Source organism: Thalassophryne amazonica, chromosome 8, assembly GCF_902500255.1.
Source record: "Thalassophryne amazonica chromosome 8, fThaAma1.1, whole genome shotgun sequence".
NCBI classification, from domain to species: domain Eukaryota; kingdom Metazoa; phylum Chordata; class Actinopteri; order Batrachoidiformes; family Batrachoididae; genus Thalassophryne; species Thalassophryne amazonica.
In genome coordinates this window covers 9,484,302-9,506,839 of record NC_047110.1, presented here as the reverse complement: position 1 = coordinate 9,506,839, position 22,538 = coordinate 9,484,302, and the positions used below count along the sequence as shown (strand labels likewise).

General features: G+C 40.4%; 1 protein-coding gene across 1 annotated transcript in view; it reads right to left on the bottom strand.

Annotated features, from left to right (window-relative positions):
• The window catches only part of cttnbp2 (cortactin binding protein 2), a 420,592-nt gene that overhangs the window by 135,249 nt on the left and 262,805 nt on the right, over nucleotides 1–22,538 (bottom strand). Inside the window, exon 6 of the mRNA XM_034175732.1 lies at nucleotides 7,147–7,246. Coding sequence (XP_034031623.1) covers nucleotides 7,147–7,246 — 100 coding nt within the window. The remainder of the gene's footprint in view (nucleotides 1–7,146; nucleotides 7,247–22,538) is intronic.

Genomic DNA, 22,538 nt, shown 5'->3' with positions numbered 1-22,538 from the left:
CTGGATTTGATCTGTTTTGGTGAAAAAAAAAAATCCATCTCTGCTCTACTCCACTATGAAGCTAACAGTAATAATGCAAAATGCAAAGCTTGTATTGTGCATAATTTCTCCAATCACAGCCACATAAGCCCATAACTTCTCCTGGGTTGTCTGGGTGTCTTGTTGGCTTTCCTCACTCTTCTACTTCTTGCACAGTCACTCATAGAGTGCCATACTGTTTGTATTTCTTTGTAATTGATGAAAATAAAGTCCGAAACATATTCAGTCAGTGGTGGACACAGATAACCAAAAAAATAACTTTGATAACAGATAATCAGATAACTGAAAAGTTATCTTTGATAAAGATAAAGCAATAAACCACCCAAAAATGTATCGGAGATTACAGATAACCGATAACCGATAAATTCCAGTATTGTCAACCGGTACACTTGCAACTACTCACAAGCTGATTTTTTAACACTACAATTCCTTTTGGAAGCATCAAAAGCAACGACAGACTCAAACAATGAGTCAGCACTTCTGTCTTTGAGCGTCCTGCCCCCTGCTGGAAGCTCTAGTTTACTACATGTGTTCCAGCACAGAAGCAACTGAGAGGAGCCACAAAGCTCAACTCTGTACTCAATCACAGCATTGCCGTCAGGCGGAGGTCTTGGAAAATAAAGCAGTGCTGAGTTATGGTTTGGTGTATAAATAAAATGAATACTGATAGAATAACTACATTAATGTCAATTCTGTCATTTGTGCAAAGTTAAGATATAACATATGTTATGTGTCGGACGCAGCTCGGAGAACCGACCAGCGTTTGAAGGACCCAGTATGAAATAAGCAGAGCACGGTTCAAAGGATAACTGAATTTAATACATAACAGTGATAATATAATAAAAAGGTGCGGCCTGGCGTGGTGCGCTCCCAGCAGCGCTAACGGTCCGGAGCCAGAAGCTGTTTCGGACCCAAGGACCCCGCCGACACCCCCCAGGTGGCCGCAACAACCGAGTCTGTGAAAGAAGGAACCATTATGTGAGTCCACACTCTACACACAGAACACTTAAAGGTGTACAAACAGCAAACACTTCCTGGCTTGATTACTGATCAGCTTCCCAACCTGCAGGCATGGAACCTCCCGTTCACAAAACTCCACTGCAGTGGAAGCTGATACATGACTAACAAACAGCTCAATACAATAAGGTGTGAGGGACACCACATTTACTGACTGTATAACTGTTAGTCACAAAATCTAACGTACCTCAGGAAGTGTGCTGACGAGCGTGAGACCTCACCCCCTCCTCTTTCACAGACTGTGCATCAAACCTGGACGTTCTCAGCATCCGCTGCTGATGAGATGGCTCCCGAGACGACGATCTCACCCGTCTGGTCACAAGGTCGAGTCTCTGGCAAATACACACTGTGCACTCCAGTCTTAAATGCCAACATGTTCCAATCCATCCAGATGCACTACAGCTGTGAGTCCTGACGAGTCGCAGGTGATCAGGGTGAGGTCCTGACAGCCTCAGCAACACAGCCACTCAGTCCCAAACGCACGCCACCTGGGAGGAAAGCCAAACAACAGAAACAAACCGGCAGCCAGGCCCCCCCAGCCATATAACAACATATATCTTTTAATGTTGAATAATGCACTAATTCTAAAGTTTTGTAACAAACACAGACAGATGGCATTCTGGGTAAAATGTGCCTCCGCTAACACTGATTGGTTGATTCATTCTATGTAAACCAACACGTTAATGTGAGGTGTGTCCTGTGTTGGTGTTTACAGATAAATGTGCTTTTGTAAAAATATGCCATTTTTTATTTGAAAAAAAAAAAAGGCATTTTCAAAAAAAAAACAAAAAAAAAAGCCAAGTTGTAATTAGATAACCATCTGCTATAACCGGTGTCAAAATAAATAGAACACTGCCATGATCTACTGGTGCCAGTGCGAGTTTTGGCCCTTTTTCAGCTGATTTTTCATTCGTGCGAGAATTTTTTGGATATTACAGAGTTTCAGGTTAATCGCGCGTCTTGCATCGTTTAGTATAGATGGAGTAACGAGCTGCATTTAACATCTCATGACCACCTCCTGATCAGCGATCGTATGGTCAGATGAAAATCAAACCTGTTTGATATTCTGGTCGGCCGTCGTGAGGGTATCCTGCTGCTGAAGTGCTACAAGCGTCCAATCTCTCACACTGCCTGTGCAAACACCGCAGACCTGTCTTGTAATGTTTTTTTTTTTGTTGTTGTTGTTTTTGGTTTTTAAACTTTGATGTCTCCCATCGACAGTTTTTGTAAATTAAGTTTGAAAAAAAAAATCTTTTGTTTACATTTTGCTTCTGGAAGCACAAGTCTGACATGTGGCTTTTGAATGTACAATGTATGTATGTGAGAAAATAAATCGTGCGCTCTGAACCTTTACACGGTGCGGTTCTGTGGTACAGTTTGAGCTGGAACCGAGTACAGTGATTGAAAATATCAGCCCAGCTTCAGTTTGAATACTGCCATGAACACTACTGGCCAGTAGATGGCAGTACAGACCTTGAAAACTTGCCAAAACAATCACCCCATCACCCATAATGCACCTGGAAACAGCATGTCCACACTAAAACCTTAAAAATTGACGCATTACTTTAAAACTAAAACATATATCTGATATTTTCACTTTATAAAACTTCAGATGTGACGTTAATTTAAATAACTTGTCCAAAATAAGTTTGGTTAAAATTTGAACCATAAGTTAAACATGTATGCCTCTGGATGACTTGGGTGATATTGCCCGCGTATCAGTATGGGGTTAAAATAATTTTTTTTTTTTTTTTGCAGAGGATAGAGCAGTTTCTTCTAGAAGCAGTTCTCCTCTGTTTGTAGAGGATAGAACTACACATCTGTTCAGCTTTGTTTACCACATTAACGGTCTAAAAATTATCGGACAAAAATTTATCGGAAGATAATTAGTCCGATAATGGTTTTCAAAGTTATCTGAAAAGATAATCCGATAATGAAAACTTTATCTTCGATAGTTATCGGTTATCGGAACTGTGCCCACCACTGTATTCAGTGGCAGCTTTTACCATCAGAGAGCCTCGTCCACAACTACCACAAAAGACTCCAAGCTGTCATTGATGTTAAAGGGGGCAATACATGTTATCAAGAACAGAGGTATGTAAACTTTTGATCAGGGTCATTTGGGTAGTTTGTGTTGTCATTTTGATTTAAAAAGAGTAAACCTGGTTGTTTGACAATAAATGGCTTAACCCAACTACTAACTGTGAGTGGGAAAAAAAAGTTTGTGTTATCATTCATATTCTCTGAAAAATGGCCAAAAAAAAAATAAAAAATTCCGCTAGGGTATGTAAACGTTTGAGCTCAACTGTAAGTATTCACACCCTTTGCTCAATGCTTTGTTGATGCACCTCTGGGAACAATTACAGCCTCAAGTTTTCGTGATTATGATGCCATGAGCTTGGTGCACCTATCTTTGAGTAGTTTTGTCCATTTTTACTCAGTTTAGATGGGTGGCCAGCTCCAGGCAGAGTCCTGGTGGATCTGAACTTCTTCCACTTACAGCTGAGGAGGCCACTGTGCACACTGGAACCTTCAAAGCAGCAGAAATATTTCTGTACCCTTCCCGAGATTGGTGCCTTGAAACAATCATGTCTCGGAGGTCTACAGACAATTTCTTTCCCTTCATACTTGGTTTGTGCTCTGACATGCACTATTAACTGTGGGACCTTATGTGTACACAGGTGCGGGCCTTATCATATCATGTCCAATCAACTAAATTTATCCCAGGAGGTGGACTCCAATTAAGCTGCAGAAACATCTCAAGGATGATCACTGGAAATAGGATGTAACCTGAGCTCAATTTTGAGCTTCATGGCAAAGGTTGTCATTATGTCATTGTCATTATGGGGTATTGTGTGTACAACTTTGAGGAAAAAAATGAATTTAACAAAATGTGGGAAAAAGTGCAGTGCTGTGAATACTTTCTGTATGCACTGTATCCTTTTTGAGAGAGAACAGAGAGGTGTTTTAGCATTTCTGATTGGGTACTTTTATACTTGTCGGGTCAATCACAGTATTTTTTTTTAAATAGCTCAATTATCAACAGACCTCAATTTTCCACAATGTCTTATGGGACACCTCAAGGTTGTATTCTAGCTCCCTTGTTAGTCTCTCTTATGTAGCTTATCTTGGTCAGATTACATGTAACTAAGGGGCTGACATTCACACTTATGCTGACAACCTGCAGATGTACATGTCTGTTTATGTTGGTAATGACTCCCAGGTTGTTAATCTGATGTTTTGACAAACTGTAGTTAAAAATTTGAGCTCTTCTAATTTTCAATTTGTGAATTTGGAGAAGACATAAATGATAGTTATTAAAACTGTCACTGTGTGACTGTGTGATTAATCAACGTGACACATTTAAAATTACTGGTGCAATCCAACATTACAATGACAGACTGATACCATCTTTAGCAGATGGTGAAATATTGCTTCATGTTTTTATGACCTCTAGAGTTGTAGGACTGTCGCTGACATCTAATTTTTTTTATATGACGAGATTGACATATTATTTAGATATACAGCAATGTTCATTATAATGTGGTTTTGTACTTTGGGGACATTCTCAATATTTGTTATTTTCGGTCATAATGTAAACACTTTCCTTGTTCTTTTTTGCAGAAGTTACAATGTACAATGTAACAGCATGTGCATATTGTCATGTAAAATTCTTATTATTATGCCTTACAGATAGCCTGCCTAAAACTTTTGCATTTAAACTCTCTGTACTGAAAATGCCCTTAGATAACCTTAACCTAATGTCCTGGACAGCTGCAGCTGCTTTAATAACCGCATTGTCTCTGTCTGACAATACTCCTTTCCTCCCAAGCAGAAACTATGATAACATTCATTCTTCAGTGACAGTTTTCATGGGAAAAGCTCAAATGTATTCATGTGTATGTGTCTGCTTGCTGTGCCCCTGCCCTAGGTGCTGTACAAAGGAGCACCTTCAGAACTCCACTTCACACACTTATTCAAAATCCTGCTGTATTAATTTTGACTTTGCGTGTGTCTTCGGGGCCTTAAAATTAAAAGCCTGTTATTTTGACAATCTGTCAATTGTCTGACTTTTTTTCCACAAACAGCCTTAAGACAGCTTGGTCTGAAATCCTTTTTTTGCCTCAACATTATCACTAATATTATTATTATTATCATCATCATCAATACTACCGTCTACTGTGATTTTAAGCATGAACAGTTGCAATTTGCAACTGATATCATAAGTGGTACTACTTCACTTTATGTATATATTAGCACTGGCCATTCAAAATAAAAGATGAATTTCTAGACTAAATGTTAAATTACAGGGATTCCACAGGGTTTGTAGGTAATGCTGCAGCCATGTGGGGCTGCTTCCTTTGAACAAGAGGAGGACTTTGTATCCTGCATCAAATGCGACACAAAAGTGAAATACTGAGGCAGCGCCATCAGCTGCGTGATTTACCACATGAGCAGGGACCACAAGAGGATGATGAGAAGCTGCTGGCATGTTCGGCTCTCTGCCCGTAGGAGGGCAGCAAAACACCCATCTGTTTAAAAATACACACAGTCTGTTTCTGATGAAGGGGGAGTGTGATATGACCTTCCTCACGGCCAATCAGGCAACAATTTCCACAAAAAATAAACAAGTTTTACTGGTGCACTGAAAAAGACAATAGTTGAACCAACTTAACTGAACTGTTTCAATTGGCAACATTTGGCAACACCGGAATGAATTAGGTTGAATTTAAGTTAGTAAGCTAGAGTTGTTCTAACTTACTAACTAAAATTAAACAACGTAATTCATTTAAGTGTTACCAACTGAAACATATTTTTAAGTTGGTTCTTTTTTTAGTGTAGTCTGTTGTTCTCTAGCCATTTGGCCAGAGAGGGGAACCAAAAGTGCACTTGTTAGCCTACAGGTTCGCTATTTTTTTTTTTTTTTTTTGCTCATTATATTTATTAAGTTTTTCCAAGGTAGTACGGTAATATACAAATGTCCTAAGCATTAGAATAAAAAAATGCAAATGAGAAAAAGAAAGAAAGAAGGAGTATATAAAACAAAATAGGGCGTACAATTCAAGACAAGGAAACACTGCAGCAACATTATTATTCAAAATTAAAACTCAAATTATCAAGGAAGAGGTGGGTGGCCTGCTGTGAATATCATGACTGCCCAAGGTCATCCAACAAATGAATGGTCTAAGAATGGCTGCCAAGTCTTATAAACATCTTAAGATGTCATGTCATATTGGATTTTCTCCATGTGCAAGTAAGTTCTGTTAGCAACGTCCTAAAGAGGGGCACCATTAATGATTTCTAGAGCCTTAAAATCAGTCTCTTTGCAATTATCATTCCATACATAATGGTGTTCTGTATGACTGTGCAGAGAGTAGTCAACAAACAAACAAACAAACAAAATAGGTAAATAATGAACACATTAACAATATATGAACAAATTAACATCATTCAGTCACTGTTATTGTGAATGTCCTAATTTTACTGCTACAATTCTAAGTGGATCTAAGTGGAATTGATAAGACAATAAAAAAGAAATAATTACAAACACAGAGAAGAAGCTTGAAGATAAAAAATGTTTGATTATTTTGCAATTAAATATTCTAAAATGATTGACAGCCCTAATGTGTGTGTGTGTGTGTGTGTGTGTGTGTGTGTGTGTGTGTGTGTGTGTGTGTGTGTGTGTGTGTGTGTGTGTGTGTGTGTGTGTAAAACTTGAAAATTTTACTGTCTAATGTATTATGGAGCCTTAAAAGGAGACCTGATAAGGCTCATTTTAGACTTCTGTGTCACAGATAACAAACTTTCATAGAGATGGAAATATGCAGCTCCTCTCTATTTAAAGCAGCGGCAGCAGAAACACGTGGCTTCTGTTCAGTGTCATCACCTTGTGCCTTTGGGAAATTTTTGGCTGTGATCTTTAAGATATGCTGCTAAAAGCACCTGAGGATCTCTTTGAGCTCACTCCCTCTGATATTTCAATTATTGTCAACGTTCAACAACAAATTCCTCACATGGTATGTAACAAAAAGAAAGTGTGCATGTGGCAAAACGGAGGCACAGTTTTCATACAGGACAACTAAAACTCACCTGCTGTGGCCGTGAGCAGCAGCAAAGTGTAAAGGTGTGAAACCATTTTCATCCAAAACATCAGAAGACAAACCTGCAGACAGCAGCAGCTTTACACATTCTGAGGAAGGAGAGGAAGAGACAGGGAGAGGGAGAGAGATACCATGATAAATGGTTTGACAATAACTTAAAAAATCTCAGAAAGAAGTTAAGAAACATATCAAACCAAAAACACAGAGATCCAGACAACCAGAACACACGCCTTCACTCTATAGGCAAACATGACAACAGGATAAAAACACGGTAAAGAAAAAACAAGAGAAACATGTTAGAAACCAGCTACACACTACTGAAGAGTCTATAAAAACAAATACATAATGAGAAAATTGAAACAGCCTAAATAAACAAAAACATGAAGGTCTACCCATAGAAAATGGAGATGTGTGGATAAACCACTTCATGAAGCTATTTGCTCCAACAGAAGAAAAACAAAGAGAAACAACACATATAAGACAAAATACAAATTTTATGCTGTGTTCACACCAGACCACATGCAAGCAACGGCAGCGACAGGTTGTCATGTAATCCCTATGGAAGGACACGTTGTGGCGCCACAAAAGTTCAAGCCACGCAATGCGACGCAATGGACGCGAATGAAGCGACGCGAATGAAGTGATTTTGAGCGATTGATGCGTTTGTGGCGTGATATCCCGTCACGTTGCTCTCCTCCCCAAGTTGAAAAATCTGAACTTTTTCCTCTTGTCACGTCGCGATGACCAATCAGGGACTGGATATGTAGTGACGTGGAGATGTATGGAGTTTATACTTGATGTGGACATGTCCTGTCTCTGGCAGCCAGCCTGTGAGCAGGACTTATGTTCTTTTTGTCCTTTATTTCACAATTATGACAGAGTTTGAGGGGAGCGCAAGCAGCAGCAGCGGCCAGTTTTTTTTTTTCACGTGCACATGCAAACGAATCGTCCGTGAAGATTATTTTATTTATTAACTACACAGATGTATAATAAAACAAATGGTGACTGGTTTATAACACAATTATGACAGAGTTTGAGGGGACAGCGAGCAGCAGAACTGCAGCAGTGGCAGCAGCCAGTTTTTTTTCACATGTGCATGTGAACGAATCATCCGTGAGATAATTTTATTAACTACACAGATGTACAGTAGTGTTCAGAATAATAGTAGTGCTATGTGACTAAAAAGATTAATCCAGGTTTTGAGTATATTTCTTATTGTTACATGGGAAACAAGGTACCAGTAGATTCAGTAGATTCTCACAAATCCAACAAGACCAAGCATTCATGATATGCACACTCTTAAGGCTATGATATTGGGCTATTAGTAAAAAAAAGTAGAAAAGGGGGTGTTCACAATAATAGTAGTGTGGCATTCAGTCAGTGAGCTCATCAATTTTGTGGAACAAACAGGTGTGAATTAGGTGTCCCCTATTTAAGGATGAAGCCAGCACCTGTTGAACATGCTTTTCTCTTTGAAAGCCTGAGGAAAATGGGACATTCAAGACATTGTTAAGAAGAACAGAGTAGTTTAATTATAAAGTTGATTGGAGAGGGGAAAACTTATACACAGGTGCAAAAAATTATAGGCTGTTCATCTACAATGATCTCCAATGTTTTAAAATGGACAAAAAAACCAGAGACGCGTGGAAGAAAATGGAAAACAACCATCAAAATGGATAGAAGAATAACCAGAATGGCAAAGGCTCACCCATTGATCAGCTCCAGGATGATCAAAGACAGTCTGGAGTTACCTGTAAGTGCTGTGACAGTTAGAAGACGCCTGTGTGAAGCTAATTTATTTGCAAGAATCCCCGCAAAGTCCCTCTGTTAAATAAAAGACATGTGCAGAAGAGGTTACAATTTGCCAAAGAACACATCAACTGGCCTAAAGAGAAATGGAGGAATATTTTGTGGACTGATGAGAGTAAAATTGTTCTTTTTGGGTCCAAGGGCCGCAGACAGTTTGTGAGATGACCCCCAAACTCTGAATTCAAGCCACAGTTCACAGTGAAAACAGTGAAGCATGGTGGTGCAAGCATCATGATATGGACATGTTTCTCCTACTATGGTGTTGGGCCTATATATCGCATACCAGGTATCATGGATCAGTTTGGATATGTCAAAATACTTGAAGAGGTCATGTTGCCTTATGCTGAAGAGGACATGCCCTTGAAATGGGTGTTTCAACAAGACAATGAACCCAAGCACACTAGTAAACGAGCAAAATCTTGGTTCCAAACCAACAAAATTAATGCCTCGCAGATGTGAAGAAATCATGAAAAACCGTGGTTATACAACTAAATACTAGTTTAGTGATTCACAGGATTGCTAAAAAAAGCAGTTTGAACATAAAAGTTTTGAGTTTGTAGAGTCAACAGCAGATGCTACTATTATTGTGAACACCCCCTTTTCTACTTTTTTTACTAATAGCCCAATTTCATAGCCTTAAGAGTGTGCATATCATGAATGCTTGGTCTTGTTGGATTTGTGAGAATCTACTGGTACCTTGTTTCCCATGTAACAATAACAATAAGAAATATACTCAAAACCTGGATTAATCTTTTTAGTCACATAGCACTACTATTATTCTGAACACTACTGTATAATAAAACAAATGGTGACTGGTTTATAACACAATTATGACAGAGTTTGAGGGGAGAGTGAGCATCAGCACTGCAGCAGAGGCAGCAGCCAGTTTTTTTTTCACATGTGCATGCGAACGAATCATTCATGAGATAATTTTAGAAACTACACAGATGTATAATAAAACATATGGTGACTGGTTTATAACACAGTTATGACAGAGTTTGAGGGGAGAGCGAGCATCAGCACTACATCAGCGGCAGCAGCCAGGTTTTTTTCACGTGTGCATGCAAACGAATCATCCGTGAGATAATTTTATTAACTACAGAGATGTATAATAAAACAAATGGTGACTGGTTTATAACACAATTATGACAGAGTTTGAGGGGAGAGCAAGCATCAGCACTGCAGCAGCGGCAGCAGCCAGTTTTTTTTCACGTGTGCATGTGAACGAATCATCCGTGAGATAATTTTATTAACTACACAGATGTATAATAAAACAAATGTTGACTGGTTTATAACACAATTATGACAGAGTTTGAGGGGAGAGCGAGCAGCAGCACTGCAGCAGTGGCAGCAGCCAGTTTTTTTTTAAATTGTTCACATGTGCGCGTGCGAACGGGACAGGAGGTCCTCAAACTGGGTCCTGGAGAGGCGGAAGTACCGCTGAAAGTGGCCATCATCCAGACGCAGCTCCTGCAGCAAATAATGAAACTCCCCAAATTGGGAATGTCTCATGAGGATGCAGTGAACCCAGGCACGGCGCTGCTGGCGACGTCTGTCAGCTTTCCACAACAAATGGAGCACAGCAACTCGCTCCGTGTGATCAAGGTCCGTCATGCTGACTTGATGGCGAGCAGAATGGAAGCTCCTCCTATTTGATGACGTATTGGGGCAAATTTTCACAGCGAAAGCAGAGCGACACAGCGGGTGATGGTGGCATGTTCATTGCCAGGCGGCAGACATGAATTTGTGGCATCGCGTGTCATGAGGTGTGAACGCGGCATTAGAGTCAGCCATAAAAGATTACCAGAAGCCACCAGATGACCCCATGTCCCTAAAAGAACTGCAGGACAAAATAAAATCAACTGAAACCAAGACAACATCCTAAATGAAATGATCAAATTCACAGATCCCAAATTCCAATTGGCCATATTAAAGCTATTTAACTTTGTCCTTAGCTCCAATATTTGGAACCAAGGGTGATAACGCCACACCACAAAAGCGACGACAAACTTGACTCTAACAACTACCATGGAGTCTGTGTCAACAGCAACCTCAGGAAAATCCTCTGCAGGATAATCAACCACAGACTCCTACACTTCCTAACTGAAAACAATGTCCTGAGCAAATCCCAAATCAGTTTTTTAACAAATTACCCTACAACCAGTGGTGGGTACAGTTCCGATAATTGGATAACCGATAATTATCGAAGATATTGTTTTCATTATCGGATTATCTTTTTAGATAACTTTAAAAACCATTATCGGACTAATTATCTTGAAATAAATTTTTGTCCGATAATTTTTAGACCGATAACGTCTTTAGTGCCTAAAACTCTCATGAATATATTCTCTGGGTTTATAGATGTTGGTATTGTGTCTACGTTTATTAAATTCCAAGCATCTTAAATGTAGCAGACACGGATTATCTGGAATTTTGTTTTGGCAAGTTTTCAAGGTCTCTAGTGCCATCTACTGGCCAGTAGTGTTCATTCCCCCATTGACGTATCCCATATTCTCTTGCGTGCCAGAGAGTCGATGCAGTCAAACAACATATAGAGAATCAACACGATGACAGTTGTAAATTAATATTATACTACAAAAATGCATTTTTTTTATGCTTTTCATCACCTTAATAAGAGACTGCTGCATGATACCTTGAAAACTTGCTAAAACAATTATAACAAATAATCTGTGTCTGTTACGTTTAATCTGGGTGGAATTTAATAAACGCAAACCGAATTTCAGACATATTATATATTAGTCTGGAACAAAGAGGACAAACAGTGTTGTAAAGAACAATAATCAAGACGTTAAACAGCAAACTTCACTTTCCTCCAGAACGACATGATCAGGAAGCGATTATCGCTCCCAGCAGCTCCCACTGAAATAACGGAGACAGCCTGTGATTCTCGCATGTTTACATAAAATAAACACAATAACAACGTCTATAAAACCAGAGAATATATTCACGAGAGTTTTAGGCACAATATAAAATAGTTTTATGTTGCGATGTTAATGGTGTTGTCTGTGTGCAGCGGTTAAAGTGCAGCCCGATCAGAGCGTCTCAATGCAGTTCTCAATGTTACTGAGATCTCACAGCGCGGCTACTTCTCCAAGGTTTTGTGGGATTTGAAACGTCAATAGGGCGAATAGCCAACATTTATGTGTCAAGACAATATTGAGTGCACATTTTACAAAATCATAAAACGTGCGCACATTCTCTCCACATGCAAAACATTTTGCGATGACACTTCCAGGGCTCCGTAAAAATGCCTGTTTTTACAAATAAAAAAAATGGAATATTTTACAAAAGCACATTTATCTGTAAACACCAACACACGCCACATTAACGTGTTGGTTTACATAATGAATGACTGAACCAATCAGTGTTTAGCAGAGGCACATTTTACCCAGAATCCAGAGTCTGTGTTTGTTACAAAACCTCAGAATTAGTGCATTATTCAACATTAAAAGATATGTTATATTTAACTTTGTACAAATGACAGAATTGACATTAATGGAGTTATTCTATAGGAATAAATGTTATTTATAAATCAAAAACATAAGTCAGCATGGCTTTATTTTCCAAGACCTCCGCCTGATTGGTAGAGAGCTGGGCTTTGTGGCTCTTGCTGGGTAAGATGGTCCTCAAACACACAAAAAACTACACCTACTTCAGAATAAACATCAGCACCACAAGCAATTTCAACAAAGCTGTAAATGACTTGAGAGACAAGGCAAGAAAGGGCTTTTTATGCCATCAAGATAACATCTAAGTAGACATCCCAATTCAACTGTGGCTTAAAACACTGGACTCCCTCACAGAACCCAATTCTCTTTATGGTTCCGAGGTCTGGGGCCTGCTCGCCAACCAAGATTTTGCAAAAGGGACAAACACCAAATTGAGACTCTGCATGCAGAATTCTATAAATCCATCCTCTGTGTCCAATGGAAAACACCAAAAAAATGCATGCAGAGCAGAATTAGGAAGATACCCACTAATTATTAAAGTTCAAAAGAGAGCAATTCAATTTTATGACCACCTTTAAAAAATAGTGACCACAATATCTTCCATAACAAAGCCCTGATCCACAGAGAGACTGTAGCGAGATGCCCCCTCAGCCTGCTGGTTCTGGGACTCTCTACACAAACATGTGCAGAGCCACCAAACACAAACAAACAAAAGAACCCTATGCAACGCAATGGACAGAAAGAGCAGAAAGAGAGACACAGAAACAGACAGAGAGAGATGTGGTGACGTGGGGACGTGCATCCAACATCAATAAAACTACACAGCAGCTCCAGTTAAACATACCAGGAGCACGATAAACTGTTCAATGTGTCGTCATGGAAATGCTACACAAGATAGCAGAGATAAAGTACTGAGAAAAAAAATCGAAACCTTTGTTCTAACGCATGTACGCCCAAGAAATAATAATGAGTTTAAACGTCAAATCCTTTCAGATAAAGAGCGCTAAACATTAAAGACTGACTCATGGATGGTCATAGTGTCATTTCATTTGTCTCACCTTGAAATTAATAAATGCTAAATTGTCCAGCCATCACTGTGAAGTAATACTGAGAGTCAGGCTCAAAAGTAACTGGACACTGTCCATGTCAGTAATCTTGCCTCTGTGCACTGCCACAGTAGAGTTGAAATGAAACATTAAGATGTCCTTGTATTGTAGAATGAATTGAAATTGAAGGCATTAGAAATATTGCATAAACCATGAATGAATACACAGTGCTTCCACTTTCACAGGCTTAAGTAACTGGACAAATTAAAGGGACAACAATACAAAAAAAATTGTCACTCAGACAATCTGATGATCACTGATGAAAATAAGTCTTTTAAAGACCCCATGGTGAAGGTTTGCCAGTTACCTGTGTGTCCGTTCTGCGCAGCAGCAAACAGAGCAGAGGTTTGGTTGTGGCAGAGGTGGTGGTCTTGGTCAAGATGACTGGACCTTGTCTCCATGGCAGTGGTAGAGGTCACGGTGATGGTGGACGTGGAGTCGGTGGAGGTGGTCAGGTCTGGTTGATTAAGCAGCATTGACAATAAAGTGACATTTCCCTGGGAAGCAGCTTGGAAGAGCAGGGGGTGCCCACCGTCCAGGGCAGCAGGCCCACCGCCACTTAAAGAGGGGACTACGGAGGGACACCAGCCTGTAAGGGGAGCAGGACCAGCACAGGTTAAACAAGGAAAGAGGAGGACATGCAGGAAGAGGAAGCTTCTAGAAGCGCTGAGCCTGGCAGGGCAAAGGAACAATAGGAGGTAGCAGGATGGGGGAAAGCATGACAGTGTTAACTACACAGAACATTAAGACGAGTCTGAAAGAACAAAACAAAAAAGAAAAATCTGAGACTCAGCTGCAATGGTCATTTAAAAAAAATATAAGAACTTATAACTTTAATGAAAATTGTAATTTGAACAATACTCAGTTATATAGCCAATATAACCATATTATAACAACAAAAATGTTTTGAGTGCATACCAGAAGTTTCACACTTGAGGAGACACTTTGTACCAGATTATCAAAGGATTATAACATTTTAACTCTTTTGTTCTGGTTCTTATAACTTTTGAACTTTTTAAAATGTTACTGTAATGTGTCCATGTCAGAAAGTCTGTCATGATGTCATCATGTTTGTGGCTACACAGTAACAATAATAACATTTGATGATTAAAACTGGAAATGAGTAAATATTGCTAAATATTGCCATATGTGTATATTAAGCAGCTGTCACACTGTGACTGACTGAGGAAAGTAGGAGCAACACATACAAATTTAGATACCCATTTGTGTCCATTCTTGTCCTATACAAATCCTTTTCTCATTTGATAAATGAATTATCCTTTTCAGCTGATGTTCAGCAAATCCATCGCAAAGTTTTGAGCATGGTCAAAACCTTGAGCGGACATCAGACGGAACACTTCCCCTGTGGTTGTACGTTTGTTTACCATTTTGCCCTGTACTTGTTGGTTAACTTGCCAGTGGCTGACTGCCAAGTGGCAGACGTTATTTTATGTTTATCTGCTGGTTGCATCAGGAAGCGCTGCGCACCTGCATTCTGTGGTGGTCCACTATTCCATCAGAGCCACAAATCTACTGGAGACTGATGGATTAGGTGATTTTTGCCACTGGACAAATGATTTAAATCTGTTCTAATGAGTTTACACAATTAGTCACGCGGCCTTGGTCGCATGGTCACTTAAAGCAGAGGAGTCCAAATTCTTTCCTCACTAGGGAAATAACTTAATCTGGTTATCATTTAAATTACATACATACAATTACATAACAATGTATTATGGTTGCACTGTGCCATACACTTGCTCATGTAAGAAAGCCCAGGGATCAAAGCCCGACAGAGCTCCCATGGAGTTGCACCAACAAGGGCACATGGCATAAAATCAACGTGCACCTCCACACCAGATCTGCTGTGGTGACCCCGGGTAAAATGGGAGCAGCCAAAAGAATTCCATACAATTAAATCATTATATTTCATACAACCCCAATTCCAAAGAAGGTGGGACGTTGTGTAAAATGTAAATTAAAAACAGAAACAGTGATTTGCAAATCCTCTTCTTTTGTGTTGTAACACGTGCAGAATGTGGCTTGGCATTGTCTTGGTGAAATAAGCAGGGATGTCCCTGAAAAAGACGTTGCTTGGATGGCAGCATGTGTTGTATGACATTGTGTCAAATGTAAACAAAAACAGGATACAGTGATTTGCAAATCCTCTTCAACCGATATTCAATTGAATACACCACAAAACAAGATATTTAATGTTCAAAGTGACAGACTTTTTGTTTTTGTGCAAATATTTGCTAATTTTGAAATGGATGCCTGCAACATGTTTCAAAAAAGCTGGGACAGGGGCAACAAAAGACTAGGAAAGTTGATGAATGCTCAAAGAAGACCTGTTTGGAACATTCCACAGGTGAACAGGTTAACTGGAAACAGGTGAGTGTCATGACTGGGTATAAAAGGAGCATCCCCAAAAGGCTCAGCTGTTCACAAGCAAAGATGGGGTGAGGATCACCACTTTGTGAACAACTGTGTGAAAATAGTCCAACAGTTTAAGAACAATGTGTCTCAACGTTCAATTGCAAGGAATTTACGAATTCCATCATCTACAGTTCATAATATAATCAGAAGATTCAGAGAATCTGGAGAACTTTCTACATGCAAGCGGAAAGGCCGAAAACAACATTGAATGTCCGTGACCTTCAATCCCTCAGGCGGCACTGCATTAAAACCAACATCATTGTGTAAAAGATCTACCGCATGGGCTCAGGAACACTTCAGAAAACCATTATGAGTTAACACAGTTCGGCGCTACATCTACAAGTGCAAGTTAAAACTCTACCATGCAAAGCGAAAGCCATACATCAACAACATCCAGAAATGCCACTGCCTTCTCTGGGCCCGAGCTCATTTGAAATGGGCAGACGCAAAGTGGAAAAATGTGCTGTGGTCTGATGAGTCCACAGTTCAAATTGTTTTTGGAAATCATGGACATCATGTCCTCCGGACAAAAGAGGAAAAAAACATCCAGATTGTTACCAGTGCAAAGTTAAAAAGCCAGCATCTGTGATGGTATGGGGTGTGTTAGTGGCCATGGCAATGGGCAACTTACACATCTGTGATGGCACCATCAATGCTGAAAGGTACATCCAGGTTTTGGAGCAACACATGCTGTCATCCAAGCAACGTCTTTTTCAGGGACGTCCCTGCTTATTTCAGCAAGACAATGCCAAACCACATTCTGCACGTGTTACAACAGCGTGGCTTCATAGTAAAAGAGTGCGGGTACTAGACTGGCCAAGATTGTAGTCAAAATTAATGGTCGCGGTGACTTTACTGGCCATCCCTTAATGACTTTGTCAGAATATATCCCACATTGTTTTCTGGAATAAATAAGTCACTACACTGTATAGCCCAGGTCAGAATCACCAAAATGTGTACAGGAGGCATGAAGAGCCTCTGGCATATCTGAGTGGCAAATAGACTTTTGGCAAAAGTTGGCAAGTGGACTTTCTAAGGGTATTTTTGTGCTGAATCCATTTTGTGTTTGCCAAGCTGTACTTCGTATGTAAAAGTCAATGCAGCCCAAAATCTGGACGACCAGGAAATTCATGAAATTACACATTAACAGTTTATATCATGTGTGACAACAATAATCAAGTGTAGTTGGTTATTTTTTAGTGGGAATTAAGACACTGGATGTGACAATGATAACTGAAATTTAATTTCTCATTGGAGTCATTCTTCTTCTTTGTCTTTCGGCTGTTCCCATTAGGGGTCACCACAGCAGATCAATCGTTTCCATCTCACCCTGTCCTCTGTATCTTCCTCTGTCACACCAACCACCTGCATGTCCTCTCTCAGTACATCCATAAACCTCCCTCTTTGGCCTGCCTCTTCTCCTTCTGCCTGGTGGCTCCATCCTCAGCATCCTTCTCCCTATATACCCTGGGTCCCTCCTCTGCACATGTCCAAACCATCTCAATCTCGCCTCTTCTGACTTTGTCTCCAAACGGTAACTGCACTATTCCACTGGGCCCCCTCCCATTCACACACATGTACTCAGTCTTGCTTCTACTGACTTTCATTCCCTTCTCTCCAAGCATATCTCCACCTCTCCAGACTAGACTCAACTTACTCTCTACTCTCACTACAGATCACAATGTCATCTACAAACATCATAGTCCATGGGGACTCCTGTCTGATCTCATCTGTTAACCTGTCCATCACCACTGCAAACAAGAAAGGACTCAGAGCTGATCCTTGGTGTAATCCCACCACCACCTTGAATGAGTCTGTCATTCCGATTGCACATCTCACCGCTGTCACACTATTCTGTACATGTCCTGCACTACCCTAACATACTTCTCTGTCACTCCAGACCTCCTCATACAATACCACAGCTCTTCTCTTGGCACCCTGTCATAAGCTTTTTCTAAGTCCACAAACACACAATATAACTCTTTCTGGCCTTCTCTGTACTTCTCCCAACAGTAGTCTCAGAGTAAGCATTGCATGTGTAGTGCTCTTTCTCGGCATGAAACCATATTGCCTGCCACAGATCTTCACCTGTTTCTAAGCCTAGCTTTCTACTACCTTTCCCATAACTTCATGCTGTGGCGGATCAACTTTATGTCTCCTGTAGTTACGCAGCTCTGCACATCACCCTTGTTCTTGAAAATAGGAACCAGCACACTTCGTCTCCACTCCTCAGGCATCCTCTCACTTTCCAAGATTTTATAAACAATCTGGTAGAAACTCTACGCCATCTCTCCGAGGCATTTCCATGCCTCCACTGGAATGTCATCTGGACCAACTACCTTTCCACTCTTCATCCTCTTCATAGCAGCCCTCACTTCTTCCTTACTAATCCTTGTACTTCCTGATTTACTCTCACCACATCATCCAGCCTTTTCTCTCGCTCATTTTCTTCATTCATTAGCTCTTCAAAATATTCCCTCCACCTTCTCAGCACACCTCCTCACTTGTCAGCACATTACCATGTGCATGTTTTACCATTCTAACCTGCTGCACATCCTTTCCAGCTCTGTCCCTTTGTCTGGCCAATTGGTACAAGTCCTTTTCTCCTTCATTACTATTCAACTTCTTGTACAGCTCGCAATATGCCTTTTCCTTCGCTTTTGCCACTTCTCTTTTCGCCTTACACCGCATCTCCTTGTACTCCTGTCTACTTTCTTCATCTCTCCGACTATCCCAAAACTTTTTCGCCAACCTCTTTCTCCTTATGCTTTTTTCAAAATTGCTTCCCCTCCAACCAGTGCTTCTCTCACCTGCTCGCTAAATTTCACACAACAGTCTTCCTCCTTCAGCTTCCACCATCTGATCCTTTGTTAAGCTCTCACTCTTCTTCTTTACCTCTAAAGTCATCCTACAAACAACCATCCTATGCTGTCTAAGGACACTCTCTCCTTCCACCACCTTACGTCTCTGATTTCTTTTAGCTTGCATCTCCTATAAAGAATGTAGTCCACCTGTGTGCACCTTCCTCCACTCTTATATGTTACCCTGTGCTCCTTCCTTTTCTTAAAGTAGGTATTCACCACAGCCATTTCCATCCTTTTGCAAAATCAACTACCATCTGTCCTTCCCCATTCCTATCCTTGATACCATATCTACCCATTACTTCCTGATCACCTCTATTCCCTCCACCAACATACCCACTGAAGTCCACTCCTATCACCACTCTTTCATACTTGGACACACCCTCCACACCTCATCTAACACACTCCAGAAATCTTCTTTCTCCTTCATCTCACAACCTACCTGGGGCATATGCACTGATGATATTCAACATCACCCCTTCAATTTCCAACTTCACACTCATCACCCTGTCAGACACTCACTTAACCTCCAACACACTTTAATATACTCTTCCATTAAAATGACCCAACACTTTCTTTTCCTGTCCTCACCATGGTACAACAACTTGCACCCACCGCCGATGCTCCTGCTCTACTTCCCTTGCACTTGGTCTCTTGCACACACAATATGTCTACCTTTCTCCTCTCAATCATATCAGCCAACTCATACTACCAACATTCAAAGTCCCCAGTCTCATTTCCACCCTTCTAGTTTTCTTCTCCTGCTGTTTGTGGAAACGTTCTCTCCTCTTCTTTGTCGTCTCTGCCCAGCAGTAGCCCAATTTCCACCGGCACCTTGTTGGGCAACAGCACTGGTGGCGAACGTTGTTAACCCGGGCCGCAACCGATCCGGTATGGAAATTCGATTCTTAGTCTGCATAGTTGGGTTGGCTTGTTTACACCAGATGCCCTTCCTGACGCAACCCTCCTCATTTATCCGGGCTTGGGACTGGCACTCAGAATGTACTGGCTGCACACCCCATGTGGCTGAGTTTCTCATTGTAGTCATTAAAATATCTTATTTTATCCCCATATTTCAAGCAGACGAATAGAATATCTAAAATTCCTGAGTCATTTATTTTGGAGCCACTAGCAGACTACTGTCCTCAGATTAAAGTCTGTAAATAAAGTTCAAAGTTATACAAGAAATGTATTTTTTGAGTTCAAAAGTAAATTACTTTCTCCCATTATTTCCACACACTATTCGAATATTGTTCATCCGAATTAAAGACAAATGTGGGTATTCACTTCCACCATTGAGAATGTCTTAAAACTTTGCAGGAAGTTGAAGAAGGTATTATAAGCACATTATGAAAAAAATAGGGGTCACCGCACTTTTTAAAAAAAATGTAATGTTAAATGTTAATGAATGGGAAATTATTAATATGTAGGTTTTTGAGTGCAATAAGTGATATAAAAAAACTCTACCATTGATTTTGGTGTATATTTGTAAATACTATATAGGGCTGCAACAAACGATTATTTGGATCATCTATGAATCTGATGGGGTTTTCGACACGATTAATCGATTAATCGGATTAGTGGGGAATTTAAAAATCGCCAGGGAAACAATTAAAAAAAAGTTATTTAGCAACTAATCGATGACTAAATTCATTGACAACTATTTAATAATCGATTTTAATCGATTAACTCGATTAGTTGTTTCAGCTCTATACTATACTATAAAATAAAGTGAAAATAAGTGGGAGTCACCAGCAAAATGAAAATAGTTCCAGACTATTGTTTGGAATTCAGGATGAAGCACTCAGAGGTCACAAAAATGGACATAGAGAGGACTTGTGACCTTGCCAGAAAGACGTGTCGGCATCGATTAATAGTCTGGTCCTGTCCCCTCCCGGGGTACTGATGAGGCGTTTAGCAGCCTGACATTGTTAATAGGTGTGGCGCAGTTTTGTAGACAGCAAGGCTTTAGCTTTATTGATAACTGGCCTTCGTTTTGGGGCTGCCGTGGCTTGCTGATGCCGGACAGCCTCCACCGTACTGGGGAAGGCGCCGCCATCTTGTCTGCAAACATAGATAGAGCTCTACAGGGAGGGTAACATTAGGAATCTACAGCAGGCCACGGAGCAGGTGATTAGAGACCCTGCAAGGCTTATGACAAATGTGGGTGTGGAATCCATTAGCTTAGCGGGGAATTTAGTGCAGAAAATCCACTATGGTGATAGTGCAGTTTATTTGCCAGGGAGGGAATTTCAACAAGTTGAGACTGTGGCCTGCTTCCGTAGTCATGTCCATAAAATCATAGAGGGATATGCTTTCCAAACTTAATATCCATTATATATTGGATGATGTTGAAACTGAGGATGGCCCAGTGGTTGTTCCAGCAATAGTCTGCTACCTACAATGCGCGTGGAATGTCTTAAACCTAAACCTACTTCTAGGCATCTTATATATGCTACTCTGGAACCACCCCTAAACCCAAACAGTTCAACTGTTAACCCCACTGAGGTCCTTAGACTGGGTCTCATTAACATAAGATCACTGTCCTCAAAATCATTGTTGATCAATGATCTAATTATTGATCATCACTTAGATATGATTGGGCTATGTGAAACCTGGCTTAAACCTACAGCTGTCCTCCCCTTAAATGAGGCCTGCCCACCAGCATATACATTTAGTCACATCCCCCGTGATGCGAAGCAAGGCGGGGGTGTTGCTCTTATTTATAAATCTAGGTTTAGCTTTTAACTGTTGGGGGTTACAAATATCACTCGTTTGAGCATCTGATTCTCCGCTCTGCTTAGGATATTACACATTGCCAGGGTCAGAAGATTAAAAATCAGTCGTATTACTTTGTCACTGTATACAGTGTATATGTACACTGGCCCATATTCTGAATTCTTAGATGAATTTGGTGCATTCATCTCTAACTTGTCAACTAGTGTAGATAACATTCTGATCATTGGTGACTTTAACATTCATATAAATAAGCATTCTGATCCCCTCTGCAAATCATTTATGGAACTTGTGGATACATTAGGATTTCGGCAATGCATTCGGGATTCGACGCACATTAGTGGAAATACCCTGGATCTGGTTCTCGCATGTGGTATTGCTGTCACGAATATTGACATCATGCCTCTTACATCAGTGGTGTCTGATCACTCACTTATTAAGTTTACAGTTTTGCTGCCATGTTTAGTGGAACAACAACGTTATATATCATTACGGTGATGCAACAGCTCCTCGACTAAGACTGAACTCGAATCTAGACTGCCTGATCTTTCAGCTTCACATTTGACAATACCCAGTCAGTGGATAGTTTAAACTCAGTGCTCAAAACTACACTTGACATGATTGCACCACCTGTGTTAAAACCGTGCTCCCCCAACTCATAGTCACCTTGGTTCAATGATTATCTGCGTGACCTCAAGCATAAAGCAAGAGGTCTAGAACGGAAATGGCGTCGTTCAAAATTAGACGTATTTCACCTTGCGTGGCATGATGCTATCTTAGACTATAAGCATGCATTATTGGCCACAAAGCGAACTTAGTACTCTGATTTGATCAACAAAAACAAGCATAACTCAAAGTTCTTGTTCGACACGGTGGCAACACTTTTGCATTGACAACCACCTGCAGTTCGCTCTCCTTTTACAGCACAAGATTTCCTGGATTACTTCGGGAAGAAAATAGAAGACA